This window comes from Danio aesculapii, chromosome 4 (assembly GCF_903798145.1).
Source record: "Danio aesculapii chromosome 4, fDanAes4.1, whole genome shotgun sequence".
Lineage (NCBI taxonomy): Eukaryota > Metazoa > Chordata > Actinopteri > Cypriniformes > Danionidae > Danio > Danio aesculapii.
This window is the reverse complement of record NC_079438.1, coordinates 3,085,166-3,102,897: the sequence shown is the minus strand read 5'-3', so window position 1 is coordinate 3,102,897 and position 17,732 is coordinate 3,085,166. Positions and strand designations below refer to the sequence as shown.

The following is a 17,732-nucleotide window of genomic DNA, read 5'->3' as shown; positions in this document are numbered from 1 at the left end:
CATCACAGAACGAACGCTATAGTACAGTAGTGGTCAAAGATTATGTCTGGCTGGTAGGTTCTTCTGATGTGTACTGCACACCCTTGATGTCTAAAATTAACAAATTGAAAAAACCAAAGCATGGACAAGTAGGCATAATATTTAAACCAAACACAGATTAAAAAACCAACAAAAAAGCTCAAACATTTTGACTTTATATGAGTGCAGAAGTGCTTTGACACATGGTCTGTTTATTTTGTCTTTGTCCTTTATCAATAGTCCTGATGATTATTTTTATGGGAGGAATTTCTAGCCGCAGCCTTGGGTTCGAGGGACTCTGGTTCGGGGACCTCAAGACTTACCTCTGCTATTTGTAGATGATGTTGTTGTTTTGGTTTTAATAGAAATGAACCTTGAGCATGTACTGGGATGGTTTGCTACTGAGTTTGATAAGGCAGGGATGAGAATCAACACCTCCAAGTCCCAAGTCATGGTGGTCGACTAGAAAAAAGTGGCTATCCATCTCCAGGTTGGAGGAGAGTCCTTAGCCCAGGTGGAGGAGTTCAAATATCTAGGGGTTTTGTTCATGAGTGAAGGAAGTTGACAGGTGGATTGGGGCAGAGACACCAGTAAATTGGTCCATATACTGGCCTTTAAAGAAGGAGCAGAGCTGAAAGGCCAAGCTCTAGATTTACTGATCAGTCCATGTTCCTACTCTCATCTATGGTCATGAGCTTTGGATGAAGATCTCAGATACAAGTGGCCAAAATGAGTTTCAGATAGAGAGAAGCCAGTTTAGGTGACTTGGGCATCTGTTTTGTATGCTACTTGAACTCGTACCAGTTTTCTGGGCCCCAGTGAAAACACAGAATACTCTGGAGTATTTATTTCGGCTTGCTTGGAAATGCCTCTGGATCCCTGTGGAGGAGTTGGAGGAAGGGTCTTGGGGGAGGGAAGTCTGGGGTTCTGAGATTATTGAGATTCCTTCCCACACACTGAGAGCAACACCGCAGGAGAAATGCCAGCACAGGCTTCCAGTATCCGTAGTTTCAGGTGCTGCACATCTTGTATCTTCACACCATAGACAATAAAGTGGGGCTATTCTGCATCAGTGGAAACCTCAAGGCCACTGGATATTTGAAATTGCTCCATGATGATGTGTTTCCCTCTTTATGCACTGAAGCTGGCACGTTCCCTGAGTTTTTCAGCAAGATGGTGCACTACCACATTATGAGTGTCAGGTCCGAGCATTCCTAGATGAACAGTTTCCTGAACAGTGGACTGGTCGTGGTGGGCCAGTTGAATGTCCCCTTAAGGCAGATTCTTGGCTATTTTTCTGTTCATGTTTGTCTTTCCTTCAGTGATTCTGCTTGTTAACAGCATGTCTTTATTAATAATTATCTCATTAACTACAGCACTGTTTTAGTGTTACTTTTAACACTAAAGACTGAACTCCTAAACACCAGTGTTCATGTCTTCCTGCTGATTCTGCTGTGTGAGTATGAACTCTACTTGACTGACAGTTTAATACTGTTGTTTGTTCTGTCCTCTACACAGGCTACAGGGCTGTAATCTCACTGTTCAGTCCTGTGAGAGTTTGTCTTCAGCTCTACAATCCTCAAACTGTGTCCTGAGAGAGCTGGACCTGAGTAACAATGACCTGCAGGATTCAGGAGTGAAGCTTCTCTCTGATGGACTGAAGAGTCCAAACTGTAAACTGGAGACACTGAGGTAAAATAACAACTGCTAGCTACCACACATTTCCATTTAAAAAAATGTAAGTTAACACAAAGTTAAACATATGCAGTAATGAAGGAGTGACAGCAAAGAACAATGAGAGAAGATGTGGTTCGTTGGTTATCCTGATTGCAAAATTGGCATCTACTTTACTGCAACTGTCAAAGAAAACTACAGAACAAAAATAAATCTACAAACAAAGCGCAAATTAATACAATATAGCACAGATACTGCTAACATTAACAGTGCTTTTTGTGGGTTTTTAGGTATCCATGTACTCAAATACTGTAAATAATCTTCACAGTGTGAACTGAACAATGGTCAAATATTATTGAAGTTACAACAACGTTTCATTCAAAACCAAAGAGTTTCAGGCCTGGTTTGGTTGTCTGGGATGAGTTTGTGAAATCTGTAATCCTAGGCTAAAATCTGTTTAACCTGTTAATAACGGTTATCTCCACCTTGCGGCTTAACAATATAACTCCTACAACCTTCTTTAGGAGTGTCAGGTTGCTTTAAAACTGTGATTATAAACTTTACCATGAACCTTTTTTTATATCTGCATTGGAGATACACTGGAAGGGCATCTGCCCTTGTTGCGAGCCCTGTTAAATCAGGCACTAGCTAACTAAATTCTCATCTTAACCTACAGTACTAAGCTAAAATCTCCCTCTTTAAAGGCCCTATCACATTTTGACATAAGAGATTATGTAACTTCGTGGTATATTGTTTGAAATTTTTCCTGAGACTGCAGCTGCAGGTGCCATATGCCCAAGGAGCCTCTGACATAGCTTCAATGGGACCATTGTTTCCCTCTGAACATTTTCATGCAGGAAAGCATCGACTCTCTCTTTTGATTGACTCTGTTCTAATGACTGTGGATTATTTCAGCAATTTAGTCAGACAGGAGAGTAGTGTAGAATGCTGGTGTAGTTATTGTAAATAGAAACTGCTTCAGTTCAGTTTAGTATGAGTGCCACAGTTGAAGCTCAGTTTAGTTCAGAACGGTCCAATGCAAATGTCACAACTAAAGGCTGATCCACTGAAAAGCAACTCCCAATCAAGCAAACCAGAGGCAGCCGTGGTAAGGAACCAAAACTTCACCAGTTGTCGGAAGTGAAGAAAAAAACTTTGAGAGAAACCAGGCTCAGTTGTGTGATCAGTTCTCGTCTGTCCAAGCGTCCCGGGCAGAGCTTCAGTCTGTAAACTTATTCTATATGTAAGTGTTAGAGACACTGGACTTTACAAATGTTTTACTTTTGCATTTAAAAGCAAAGTTTCTCAATAGAAAGCTGTTCACAAAATGACTCTTTAAAAACACAGTCAAATGTTTTGTAACAATGCAGAAATACTTGTTTTTGATTATGAATACATTTCCATTTTACTGGAGTTTACTTTTACTTATGTGACAGCTACTGCAAATCTAATGTGATGTGGACTGTGTGTGTTTGTAGATTGTCTGGCTGTATGGTGACAGAGGAAGGCTGTGGTTTTCTGTCTTCAGCTCTGTCTTCAAACCCCTCACACCTGAGAGAGCTGGATCTGAGCTACAATCATCCAGGAGATTCAGGAGTCAAGCTGCTCTCTGAACAACTGGAGGATCCAAACTACACACTGGACAAACTCAAGTATGACAAGCATATATGTATATATATATATATGTGTGTGTGTGTGTGTGTGCGTGTGTGTGTGTGTGTGTGTGTGTGTGTGTTTTGACAGTTTCATTGGTCTGTAGACGTTGAAGGTTTAGCTCAAAGAGGAGCTGCAGCATTCTGCTCTACCTGCAAACTAGAGAAGAGCCTGGTTGATACCAACATATGAGCATTACAAATGTCTGAAGGAAACTCATTTTAGGTGCTTGTATCCGAGATCTTGTCCTTTCGGTCATGACCATAGGTGAGAGTAGGAATGTAGATGACCGGTAAATCGAGACCTTTGACTTTCAGCTCAGCTCCTTTTTTACCACTACAGACCGGTACATCGACCGCATTACTGCAGCCACTGGACCAATCCGCCTGTCAATCTCACACTCCATCGTTCCCTAACTCGTAAACAAACCCCCAAGATACTTGAACTCCTCCACCTGGGGTAAGGACCTTCCTCCAACCTGGAGATGGCAAACCACCTCTTTCCGGTGGAGCACCATGGCCTCGGACTTGGAGGTGCTGATTCTTATCCCAGCTGCCTCACACTTGGCAGCAAACCGCCCCAGTGCATGCTGAAGGTCCATGTTCAATGAAGCCAACAGAACAACATTGTCTGCAAATAACAGAGATTAAATCCTGGTCCCGAACCGGACGCCCTCCTGCCCAAGGCTGCTCTTTGAAATTCTGTCCATAAAAATTATGATGAGAATTGATGACAAAGGACAGCCCTGCCAGGGTCCAACATGCACTGGAAACAAATTTGACTTATTGCTGGCAATGCGAACCAGACTCCTACTCTGTTCATACAGGGACGAGACGGCCCTTAATAGAGCACCTCTGACACCATACTCCCAGAGCACCCTTCACAGAATGCCACGGGATTCTACAGTTGGAGCACACCCTCCGTTCCCCCTTCTTAAAAATGGGAACCACCACCCCAGTTGCCCAGTCCAGAGGTACTGTCCCCGACCTCCATGCGATATTGTAGAGACGTGTCATCAAGACAGCCCCACAATATCTAGAGACCTAATATACACAGAGTGAATCTCATCCACCCCTGCTGCTTTTTGTCCTGCGGAGCTTACAAACTACCTCAATGACCTCCGCTTGGGTAATGGATGAATTCACTCCTGCATCCCCAGTCTCTGCTTCCTCAATGGAAGACATGTCAGTGGGGTTAAGGAGATCCTCAAAGTATTCCTTCCACCGTCCGACAACATCCCAATTTGAGGTCAACAGCTCCCCACGTCTGCTGTAAACAGTGTTGATGTGGGGCTGCTTTCCCCTCCTGAGGCACCTGATGGTTTGCCAGATTCTCTTTTGGGCCGACAGATAGTCTTCCTCCATACTCTCCCCAAACTCTTCCCAGGCCTGAGTTTTTGCTCCCGTGACAGCCTGGGCTGCAGCACACTTGGCCTGCCGATAACCATCAGCTGACTCGGGAGTCCTGCAAGCCAACCAAGTCCTGTAGGACTCCTTCTTCAGCTTGACGGCATCCCTTACTTCCGGTGTCCACCACTGGGTTCGTGGATTGCCACCTCGACAGACATCACAAACCTTATGGCCACAGCTCCTAATCCAAAATTAATTAAAGAAATATATGTTTGTGCATAATGATATAATTCTGCCTGCTGCCCTACTGAAAATAAAGTGTGTTCAGTGTTTGTTACTGACTGAATGTCAATCTGTGTGTGTTTACAGTCTGGATCATGGAGGAGAGACGAGGATTACTGCAGGACCACGCAAATGTACGGCTACACTAAGATACAGACAGATATAGCCACACACACACACACACACACCTACACACACACACACACACACACACACACACACACCTACACACACACTCACACACACACATCTTTATTAATTGCTGTGGTGTTATAAATGTGTGTGTTCTGGTCTTCAGATCCCTGTTTCCTCACACTGGATCCCAACACAGCACATATTGAGCTCAGACTGTCTGAGGAGAACAGAAAGGTGAAGCGTGTGGGAGAGAGGCAGCCGTATCCTGATCATCCAGACAGATTTGATTATTACGCTCAGGTGTTGTGCAGAGAGAGTGTGTGTGGACGCTGTTACTGGGAGACTGACTGGAGTGGAGATGGTGTGGACATATCAGTGTCGTATAAGAGCATCAGGAGGAAGGGATACGGTAAAGAGTGTTGGTTTGGATATAATGATCAGTCCTGGAGTTTGCTCTGCACTCCCTCCAGTTTGGCATTAAAACACAATAACAGAGAGACAGTTCTCCCTGTAGAGCAGATCAGCAGTAGAATAGGAGTGTTTGTGGATCACAGTGCAGGAACTCTGATCTTCTACAACATCTATAGAGACACAATGAGCCTCATCCACTCAGTCCAGACCACATTCACTGAGCCGCTCTATCCTGGGTTTAGGGTTTATTTCAATGGATCATCAGTGAAACTGAGCTGAAGACTGAGCGGCTGAGGAGAGATTCCTCTGGAGTCTGTGTGTGTGTGTGTGTGTGTGTGTGTGCTCTATAAACTCATGTGTTTCCTTCTGCTTGTATAAATGTACAGTAATCTCTCCTCTGTGTTATCTCTGTCTTCTTCTCCTGTTGTCTTGTTCAGTTCATCACTTTAGTTCCTCATGTGGTGTTGAAAGAGCTTCATCAATTATGGAGTTGAGTTGAGAACAAACTCCACCATCAGCCTATACGCACACACACAGGTTATTGTTGTGGTGTGTGTGAGTCTGAGTGATCATGAAAGGTGTGTGTCGTCATCAGAGCTCCTGCATCTGCTGTGATTCACACTAAACATCAGATGAGGATTATCCAACTTGGAAAAAATGTCTGAACACCACCTGAAGTCAGATATCTGAGCTGTAAACTGGAGACAGGTGGAGCAGTCCTGACCTCAGCCCACATCATTCCCTGTCTCTCTTCAGATGGATCTATTTATGCATTATTTTGAAGTAACAAGTGTCTGTTTTAATGAAAATCTGTTAAATTATTCATGTATTAATTTTACACAAGAGACTAAAGGTGTGTTGCATGTAGTTTATACAGCAATATATCATTTTATATTGTGATAATGTCAGTTTACATGCGCAGAGATGTTTGCAGAAAGAGGAAGTATGTTCGGGTGCAACAGCCAAGGACTGATGAATGATTGACAAGTGCTGAATTCCACTAAACTCCACCTGTTAATATCAGCTGAGTATAAAAGCTGGAGTCAGGAAGAGTAGAGTGGTTGCGCACCTCCTGAATGTAACTCTTGCATTTTATTGATGATACTCGATAATTCTGTTCATATAATCAATCATTTGTACCTAATAAATTATTGTTTTGAATGTTTTAACATACATGGAATTGGTTAAATATTGCAACACAATCAAAAACTAATATTGCTGAAGGGGGCTAATAATATTGACCTTAAAATGGGTTTAAAACAATTAAAACTGCTTTTATTCTAGCCAAAATAAAGCAAATAAGACTTTCTCCAGAAGAACAAATATTAGAGGAAATACTGTGAACATTTTCTGATTCTCAGAAACATCATGTGGGAAATATTGGAAATAGAATGAAAGTTTGTTAAGGTTGAATGATGTTGTCTTGGTCTGTATATCTGCCCTTTGCTTCCATGCTGAATGTCTCCTGTGTGCTCTTTATCATAAAGAACTGGACATTCAGACACCGCACGAATGAGCTCATCATGGAGGGCTGTTTTCGACAGGTGAGGGAAAATATCAGCAGGCTTTAAAACTATAAATTATGACTGAAAAGTGGAAATGATGAGCTTTAAAGGTTGTAGAAGTGACATGGTTCCCCCAATAGCTGGCGACAAACAACCGTCTAAATGTGTGTCACTTCAATAAGCCTTTCAAAATGATTAATCAACATATAGTCTTCATAAGAGAGTTATTGAGTCATTAACTGAAAGTTAGATACAAAAACATATTAATTTAATGTATATAACATAAAACATCTCAAATAATGTCTATGGTGCTGCTGGGCTACAGGACTTTTACTTTGTTTTGCTGGATTGACGTCACAGTTGTGCGCCGCGCTCCCGCAGCCGCTGTTGTGATTCTGCTGAAGGTTTGTGTTGTAGCATGTTGAATTAACGTCACACATTTATTGCAGTTTATAAGTTTGCAGGTGAATCTGTGAGTAAAGCTTGAACTTATATTAGTGGCAAAATCATCTCGTTTCATTTCTCTCCCCAAATGCTGAATAGTTGTATCTTAGACATAACAAGCTAATTAATAATAATGAGGGAGAAACGGAGCTTTCAGAATCTCCAGAGCCGCTGAATCCAGCGCTCAGCTCACTGATAACACACAGCCTGTGCTCTTACTGAAGGAGAAATACATTCTGTATTGAGTGTATATGAGTGTTGGACACACACTGACCCTACTTCATTAACAAACAAACATACATTATTCATGAAGAGTGTGTGACCTGTGGAGATGATTATCTCCACAGGTCACACACTCTTCATGAATAATGTCCCGCCATATTAGAGGTTAATCTCTCATTCACACATCTGTCATGCAGAGAATCTCCTCAGGGGGGTTGCGTAATTCTGTGTTCAATAATGACCAAACACGTTTATAAAAGTGTACAGTGTTGCTGGAGATAAAATAACGCGAGAAAATATATACATATTAATATATATATATATACATGATTAATTAATAATCACTCATACTTTACCGTAGGTCCCGCATATCCGTCATGTTTGTAGTTTGTTTACACTTTTCGTTTGTAGTTCTAATCAAATCCTTTAGTTTAGGTGGACATGTCACTCGCTGTTATGAAGCAAAGTATCTGTAACCCAACAAAGCAACCGCGAGACGGCGTTCTTACTACTTGTATTAATATTGTTTGTGGCAGTTTATCAATACTGCCTAGAATACAGGATAAGCAGTAATTCTCTTCCAGTATTGCTTAATATTAATTATTGTTCTTTTATTTTTCCTTTCTAATATAACAACTGCATGTGTAAACTTTGTATAAAAAGTATAAAAATGATGATAATCAGACTTTTTATTATATATTTCACAACATTTAATACATACAGAATACATCTAATTGTAACCCACCTATCAAGTTGATTTAACTGAAAAGGGGAAAAAAATATCTACTGGGTCTGAGCTTCCAAATTATATATGAATTTACAACACAATTTACTTGGAATCTCGGGTTCGGGATATCTCACACTCACAAAACAAGATATTTATAAATGGTGTGGCTAAATTTGCATATTACTCATATTATAATCTCAAACTGCTCACATAAAAATTAAATACCCATACACAAAATACTTTTGAGTTTGCTGTATTGAAATATTCTGTTATGTATCTGAACTGCTTTTCAGCCCTGATGAAAATGTAATCAAGTATTCAAAACAAACAAAAATAAATAAAATACAATATGATATTCACAGCAATTCAGCTCTTTAAAAAAAAAACAAATCAAACTATACAGGAGGAAATACAGTTTGAACAGTATAAATGTCCCAATTTCAATATGTGAAAAAAAACTTCAGTCTTGTATGTAATGTAAAACGTAGTTCAATAAATGTGAATCAGTGTATGTGTTCCTACGGAAATCCTAGACGATTGAATGATGACATGCGTCCATCCAAATTGGCAGGAATCCTCAGAGCGAATGCAAGGAGTCTCTCCCCTTGCCTGCACGAGTCCAATGCGGCCGCGGCACGATAGAACGGTCCAGTGTCAGTAAGCTAATGCAGCGAAACAATTTGGGACATGAATTTTATGAAGGATTGGCAGGATGAATTAAGTTAGAAGACAGCCAAAACGTGTCTCTCCTATCTTCATCAGAAGCTGGCGTGCAAGTGACGTCAGTCACACTAACTTCACATAACCTTGTTAACTTCATCTAAGAGCATTTTCACAAAACAGTTTACAACATGTTCAAAATATATACATATGAAACAGAGTAAAACACATTTAACACGGTAAACTTGTACATTTACACTGATCCATGAACAGTATGCATCATCCATACAATATAACTTAACAAATCGAAAAATAAAATAAATATGCAGGAAATCAGAATGCATATGACTTACCTAATGCAGCGAAACAATTTGGGACATGAATTTTATGAAGGATTGGCAGGATGAATTAAGTTAGAAGACAGCCAAAACGTGTCTCTCCTATCTTCATCAGAAGCTGGCGTGCAAGTGACGTCAGTCACCCTTGACCTAAATTCCGGTTTTTAGAAATTAACTTCTAAATATAAAAATATACATCTATAATTTATTTTTCATGCCCAAATGTTGTGCATCAAGTAAGGTAAGTAAATAAAATATATAAATACATATATTTTAACAATTAAAAAAAAAATAGAATCTGAATCTTAATTACATTTCAAAATAAAACAATAGTTAATACTCAATTATTTGAGTGGGTTACATCCTCCCCTGCTCAAAACTCTGATGTCCTCATCAGGCACTTAATTAGCTAACCTATAAGGCTGAACAACAATTCGCTTTGTGTTAGCTGCACTCTCATTTGTTGTTGCATCATCTCAAGTACTTGACTTATTTGACTGGATTTAGTTTCCAAAGTAACACCCTGCCTATTGCATTGTGCTTTCCACCCAACATAATCATTTAATTTATTTGGGGGTTTCTTTTCTCTCTTAGACCTTCTTAAGCCAACAACACAATCCTGCTCTTCTTCAACACTCAACTCATCAGGCTGTACTGCCACATCATCATCATCTTCCTCCAAGGAGGAAACATCTTGCTGAATTTCAGTCTCGCAACTCTTTTCAATCTCGTTCTCAACAGATGCATCACTCAATGGGTTAATTTCATCATCTTGCCCGTTTGTCACATTAAAAGTCCCAGAGAGCTCAGGAATATTTTGCAAGACTGAATTGAATTCTGGAGCATGAGGATTCAAAGACTTTGAACTTTCAGCCTCCAAAATTTCACCACAATTATCAACCCCTGCATCCTCTCTCAGATCATCTGTATTTACTCTAGAAGAGCCATTCTCTGGCACAGTGAGTATTTCATCCTCTACAGTAGGACTGACTGGAAGAAACCCACAAGGGAGCAAAAGATCTCTGTGGAGGATACGCTCAGAGCCATCACCATTCTCGGGCCGAACCACATACACCGGAATCTCTGCATTTGGCTGCTTGACTACCACATATACAGTGGACTCCCAGCGATCTGCTATTTTATGCTTTCTTCGAATGTTGACGTTCTTAACGAGAACACGATCGCCCACCTCAACTGAAGCAGCTGTGACTTTCTTATCCCATCTGGCCTTATTCATCAATTGCCTCTTCTCAGTATTTTGGACAGCTAATTTATAAGCATACCGTAACCTTTGCTTAAGTTCATTGACATAATGAGTGTGAGTTTTGGAATTATACCCCTTGGGGTTAATCCCAAAACAGAGGTCTATTGGAAGACGAGGTTGACGTCCAAACATTAAAAGAAAAGGACTCTCACCAGTCGCATCATTTCTCGTACAGTTGTACGCATGCACTAGTGGACGTACATATTTTCTCCAATGTTCTTTCTTCTTATCACTCAGGGTTCCCAGTAGATCCAGAAGGGTTCGGTTAAACCTTTCTACTGGGTTTCCCCTAGGGTGATAAGGTGTTGTGCGGGATTTAACACCAGCTAGTGTACACAATTCTTTCACAAGTTCAGACTCAAAATTGGCTCCCTGATCACTGTGTATTCTTTTAGGGAAACCAAAATGACAAATTAAATTTTCCCACAACACAGAAGCCACAGTCCTGGCAGTTTGATCTTTAGTGGGAAATGCCCATGAGAACTTAGTAAAATAATCTGTGATCACCAAGATGTTACGGGTGTCACTGGAGTCTGGCTCTAATGAAAGATAATCAATACAGACCAACTCTAAGGGAGCATAAACCTTGATGTTTACTAGCTCAGCACCCCTTTGAGCACGGGCCTTTCTCCTGATACAACGCTCGCAAGTTCTGCACTTTCTTTCCACATACTCTGCCATCTTAGGCCAATAAAATCTGGCTCGAGCAAGCTCCAAAGTTCTTTCATACCCCATATGCCCGGTTTCATCATGAATGCCTTCAAGAGCTCTGTCCCTGAAACTAGGGGGGACTACTAGCTGCCCATATTTTTGCCCATACTGATCACATACCATACGGTGCAAGACCCCATCTACTAACCTTAGTCTGTTCCTTTCCCTTAACATTAAACTAACTTCCCTAGACTCATTGAGTCTTTCTGCATGAGACAGATTTTCCCCAGACTCCAAAAGGCCAATCACCTTTCTGAGGGCAACATCCTCTCTTTGTAACTGATACCAATCTGTCCGAGTCATACTCGGTAGAGTAGTCTGTCCAGGGAAGCATTCTGGCTCTATCAGGTCATCAGGCACTACATCCTCGTCACACAGTAGCATCTCCACAGCAGGGGTTGGGTTAGCCCCAATTTCCACCGGGTCCCCTTCATCTGGCTGTGAAGAAAACATTCCACAAAATACAGATTGTCTCATACACACAGCCTTAATCTCCTCCTGTCCAAACTTCTCAAACTCAACAGCAGCACATTCGGCTTTGCTCAGTAAGCTTTCAATTCGTTCATCTATCAAGATGGTTTCGGCATCATCACTGAGCGGCTCCTGTGGACGCCGTGAAAGTCCGTCTGCGTCAACATTAGTTTTGCCTGCTCGATACTTGATATCAAAATCATACATTGACAAAGCTGCGAGCCACCTATGACCAGCCGCGTCCAATTTAGCTGTCGTAAGCACATACACTAGCGGGTTGTTGTCAGTTAATACGGTAAACTTTGCACCGTACAAAAAGTCATGAAATTTTTCGCACACAGCCCATTTAAGAGCTAAATACTCTAGTTTGTGTACAGGGTAGTTTTTCTCACTCCTCGACAAACCCCGACTGGCATAGGCGATCACTTTGTTTTTACCGTCTTGTACTTGATATAAAGCAGCACCTAGACCATTTACGCTGGCATCTGTGTGGACGATATAGGGTAACTTCCAATCTGCAAAGCCCAGAGTCGGTGCAGTTGTAAGCTTCTGAATGACAGTGTAAAATGCAATTTGACACTCATCATCCCATCTTCCAGCTAAAGATTGCAACTTACTCCTAACACGGTAAGATGAGGATGACGACCCCCTAGTGGAAAATTCACCCTGCAATAACCCATTCAGAGGCTTAACTATCTTGGAATAACCCTCGACAAAGCGTCTGTAATATCCAGCAAAACCAAGAAATGCCCTCAAATCCCTGACTGTTTTCGGAATAGGCCATTCCTTCACGGCAGAAATCTTGTCTGGATCTGGGTGTATACCCTGAGCAGAAATAACATGCCCTAAGTACTTGACGGAAGTTTGAAAAATTTTACACTTGGAAGGTGCCAACTTTAATCCAAAAGCTGCAATCCGCTGAAGGACTTTCATGAGCCGTTCTTCATGCTGTTCAAGTGTATCTGAAAAAATTATTAAGTCATCGAGAAAAGCAATAACTTCCTGCAAATTTAAACCTGCCATGACTTTCTCCATAGTCCTTTGAAACATTGCAGGAGAATTTGTCAGCCCTTGTGGTAATCGTCTGAACTGCCAGTTTCCAAATGGCGTAGTGAATGCTGTTTTGGGACGGTCACTTTCCTCTACCTCCAATTGGTAGTATCCACTCTTTAAATCCAAGACTGAGAACCACTTTGAGCCTGACAACAAAGTAAACGTCTCCTCAATCCTTGGGAGAGGATACGCATCTCTTTTTGTCAGTTTATTTAGCTTGCGATAGTCAACCACCATTCTTAAATCTCCATTTTTCTTTCTCACCAGTACAACTGGGGAAGCATAAGGACTATTTGATTCCTCTATAATCTCACTAGCTAGCAAATCTAGCAAATGCTTCTTCAAATCATCAAAATCAGCGGGTGAGACTCGACGAGTACGCTCTTTGAAAGGAACATGTTCAATCAACTCTATTCGATGTGTTGCGCCCGAAACATGGCCTACATCTAGATCATGTTTCGCAAATGCATTTGACACTTCTCTATTTATTCTCTCCATGACGTGAGCTTTAAACTCCTCAGATATAGGAGCATCCCCAAAATCCACAGTAACAGGATCTTCCATCTTCGCTAAGATACTCGCCATCAGGGGTGTCTTAGCTTGTGACTTGCCTGTATCATCAAAAAGAGGCACGTTTTTAATCCAGTCTACCACTGAACACTCAGCTAGCACTCCTTTTGGCGGCAAGGTCACACTATGATCTGAAACATTACGAATGACTACTTTAACTTTATTCCGAGCACTGAGCTTTGCTTGTATCAATTTACACTCAACCACCAAACCACCAGGAATTTGATGCATCAAGGGCTCGTCAATAATCATTGTCTTGTTCAATCCAAAATCCTTCAATCTGTATACCCCTGTTACTTCACACTTTTCCTCTTTACTGATGGTTACAGACTTTCTACTAGACAGTCTAACAGGAGTAGAATATTGTGACCGCTTACCAGGTGGCAATACTTTGTCACACTGGTGATAAGCAGTCATCCAATTTACACTGGCAGACATGTTCTGTAGGTACTCCTTTCCCCGTGACATCCTAAAATCGTGAACAAGATAGCGGAGTACATTTGTCCCCACTAGCAAGGGCAATCGTGCATTATAGACCTGATCAGGGCAAACCAATGCTAATGCTGTGACAACCGCATCTGTTCCACAAGCAGATTCAGGAAACTGTAAGTCTATTTCAATGTACCCAATGTAAGGAACTATTTGTCCAGCAGCTCCCTCAACTCGAAGTAAATTCCCTATGGGAGTAAGGTTTCGATGCCGCAAGTACTGCATGTAGAAAGATTCAGCTATACAGGTCACCTGGGATCCCGTGTCTACTAAACAAAGACACTTAACTCCATCCAACCAAGCTTCACTTTCCCATGGTTCGCCAATTAGACCATCTGGAACGTGGTTACTCATTTCTGTGGAACTTTTCACTAACTCAGCTTCTGTTCGTTCCACAACAGAAGCTATGCCGAGTTTAAATGTGTAGTGGGCATCATCATTTTGTTGGGAGAGCCCCTCTGTTCATGTCTCTGCACTAATTTTTGCTGTACCAAGGCAGCATTCACAGGATTGGTGCAATGTTGTAAATAATGAGAGTCCTCACCACAGCGGTAGCAAAACCCACTGATAGGCAATGGCTTGGGTTGTGTTTGAGCCACAGGGCGTGATAGCTTCACTTCTTTACCTCTTTTCTTAGTTGCACTAGCCTGAAGTTGATCAAACCCCTGTCGGTTCACTGTAGCAGATGTCTGGGTTTTAGCTTTAACTACTTCAGCTTCAAGCTCTTTTATGCGTCTCATCAACACCTCATTGTTTTGCAACCCCTCCAACCTAGCTATACTGCCCTCATTGACAGCCACATGCACGTGACTCTGAGCTCTGGTTGGAGGCGCACACAAATGTAAATTCATACGGTTCTCTTTGAGCTGCTTTTCATGTTCGTATGACCTCAGTTTGAAGAGTAAGCTCGAATAACTCAATTCAGATGGTGACTGGGCTGTTAACAACTCTTTAAGATGCAACTGTGTTATAAGGACTTCATCCCAGCACCCTCTAATAAACTGTTTGAGAAGTAGAGTGTCAGATTGCTTGCCAATCACTCCCTTCTTTTCAATCACCTCAAGCAGCAATGCATGAAGTCGCCTCAAATAATCAGATGGCTTCTCACCCCTGTTCTGGTGTGTCTCTATGAACTGAATATACAACTCATCACCACCAGTGACACTTCCATAAGCTTTCTCGAGCTCCAGCACATACACTTCTGGTGGTGCATTTGTACCAGCTCCAAGAGCAACAGTAAGAGCAGGGGGGAGGAGGCTATCTAGAATGTGTCGTCTCTTATGCCTCTCTGTCAGTGAAGTGTCTGGGAGTAATTGTTTAACATACAGTTGCCATGTGGTGAAATCAACTTCCCCATTAGGCTTGGGGCAGTGTCCAGAAAACACTCGTAATTTGGGGGGCGAAAGGTGATGTCCCTGATATTCTGGATCATGCTTCACCACATGTTCCACTACCACACGCTGTACTTCTTGTGGTATAGTGAAAGTGACTGGAGTTTCATTACCAATGTTATTTTTCATAGGCTGTGAATCGTCTTGGTTCGCAAATGACACTTTTGGAACTGACATTGAAGCTTCAGCAGACATTACACGTGGCCTAGCATCAATAAACAGTTTTGCTGCAGGCGTCGAAGTGATAGGACCTTGATCATCATTGTCAGTGTTTTGCACAAGCTTATTCATCACCTGTTGGCTCAAATCACTCAAATTTACGCAATGCATTTGGGCCAAATTCTCTATTTGTACCAACAGCTGGTCAGCCATATCATCCAAAGTCTGCACTGAACCACTCTGGATTGGTGTTGAAATACTAGATGGATGTTGCACACCTTTAAATTGTCTGCTATCTAGTGGAACAACACCCCATACATACTGCTCACTACCATTCAATTGTTCCTCTTCAGCAATGAATGGAGTAGCAACCTCCTGAAATTCACAAAGCAACTCCCCTGAGAATTTGTCACCAATCCACTTGATTTTCTTTACATCATCAATGTGGCTAAAGGCTTTTCTGACGTCAATTAAAGTAGTGCCTGGATCTACCCGTGTGAGCAGTACAGATTTTTCTGGATCAAAATCATGTTCCCTGCACAGATCCATTTTAAAAGTAGAGAAGAAAAAAATCACTCACTATAAAAAAAATAATAATCCAGAGCAGTTTGGATTAAGATTAATAGCAAATCGATGCCCCCAAGTTGGGCGCCAAATTTTTCTCTCTCTTTTCTGTAACCCACCTATCAAGTTGATTTAACTGAAAAGGGGAAAAAAATATCTACTGGGTCTGAGCTTCCAAATTATATATGAATTTACAACACAATTTACTTGGAATCTCGGGTTCGGGATATCTCACACTCACAAAACAAGATATTTATAAATGGTGTGGCTAAATTTGCATATTACTCATATTATAATCTCAAACTGCTCACATAAAAATTAAATACCCATACACAAAATACTTTTGAGTTTGCTGTATTGAAATATTCTGTTATGTATCTGAACTGCTTTTCAGCCCTGATGAAAATGTAATCAAGTATTCAAAACAAACAAAAATAAATAAAATACAATATGATATTCACAGCAATTCAGCTCTTTAAAAAAAAAACAAATCAAACTATACAGGAGGAAATACAGTTTGAACAGTATAAATGTCCCAATTTCAATATGTGAAAAAAAACTTCAGTCTTGTATGTAATGTAAAACGTAGTTCAATAAATGTGAATCAGTGTATGTGTTCCTACGGAAATCCTAGACGATTGAATGATGACATGCGTCCATCCAAATTGGCAGGAATCCTCAGAGCGAATGCAAGGAGTCTCTCCCCTTGCCTGCACGAGTCCAATGCGGCCGCGGCACGATAGAACGGTCCAGTGTCAGTAAGCTAATGCAGCGAAACATTTTGGGACATGAATTTTATGAAGGATTGGCAGGATGAATTAAGTTAGAAGACAGCCAAAACGTGTCTCTCCTATCTTCATCAGAAGCTGGCGTGCAAGTGACGTCAGTCACACTAACTTCACATAACCTTGTTAACTTCATCTAAGAGCATTTTCACAAAACAGTTTACAACATGTTCAAAATATATACATATGAAACAGAGTAAAACACATTTAACACGGTAAACTTGTACATTTACACTGATCCATGAACAGTATGCATCATCCATACAATATAACTTAACAAATCGAAAAATAAAATAAATATGCAGGAAATCAGAATGCATATGACTTACCTAATGCAGCGAAACAATTTGGGACATGAATTTTATGAAGGATTGGCAGGATGAATTAAGTTAGAAGACAGCCAAAACGTGTCTCTCCTATCTTCATCAGAAGCTGGCGTGCAAGTGACGTCAGTCACCCTTGACCTAAATTCCGGTTTTTAGAAATTAACTTCTAAATATAAAAATATACATCTATAATTTATTTTTCATGCCCAAATGTTGTGCATCAAGTAAGGTAAGTAAATAAAATATATAAATACATATATTTTAACAATTAAAAAAAAAATAGAATCTGAATCTTAATTACATTTCAAAATAAAACAATAGTTAATACTCAATTATTTGAGTGGGTTACATAATCATAAGCAAACAGTATAAAATAAAGTTCAGATTTTATTTTATATATATTCTATATTATAATTTAACTAAAGGGTAAACAAACAAGAAAAATAAATGAGAAATCATTCAAATGTAAATATAAATATATAAATTAAAAAGCAGACACTGGGCAGTGAAGCTCTGCACTGGAAAATACAG

At 40.7% G+C, this 17,732-nt stretch overlaps 1 protein-coding gene across 1 annotated transcript; it reads left to right on the top strand.

Moving 5' to 3' along the window:
* Positions 1 to 5,252: 5,252 nt before the first annotated feature.
* Positions 5,253 to 6,248, top strand: LOC130222664 (tripartite motif-containing protein 16-like). The gene has a single exon (XM_056455192.1). The coding sequence runs from the start codon at positions 5,253 to 5,255 to the stop codon at positions 5,799 to 5,801; it is 549 nt and encodes a 182-aa protein (XP_056311167.1). The 3' UTR covers positions 5,802 to 6,248.
* The last annotated feature ends 11,484 nt before the right edge of the window (positions 6,249 to 17,732 follow it).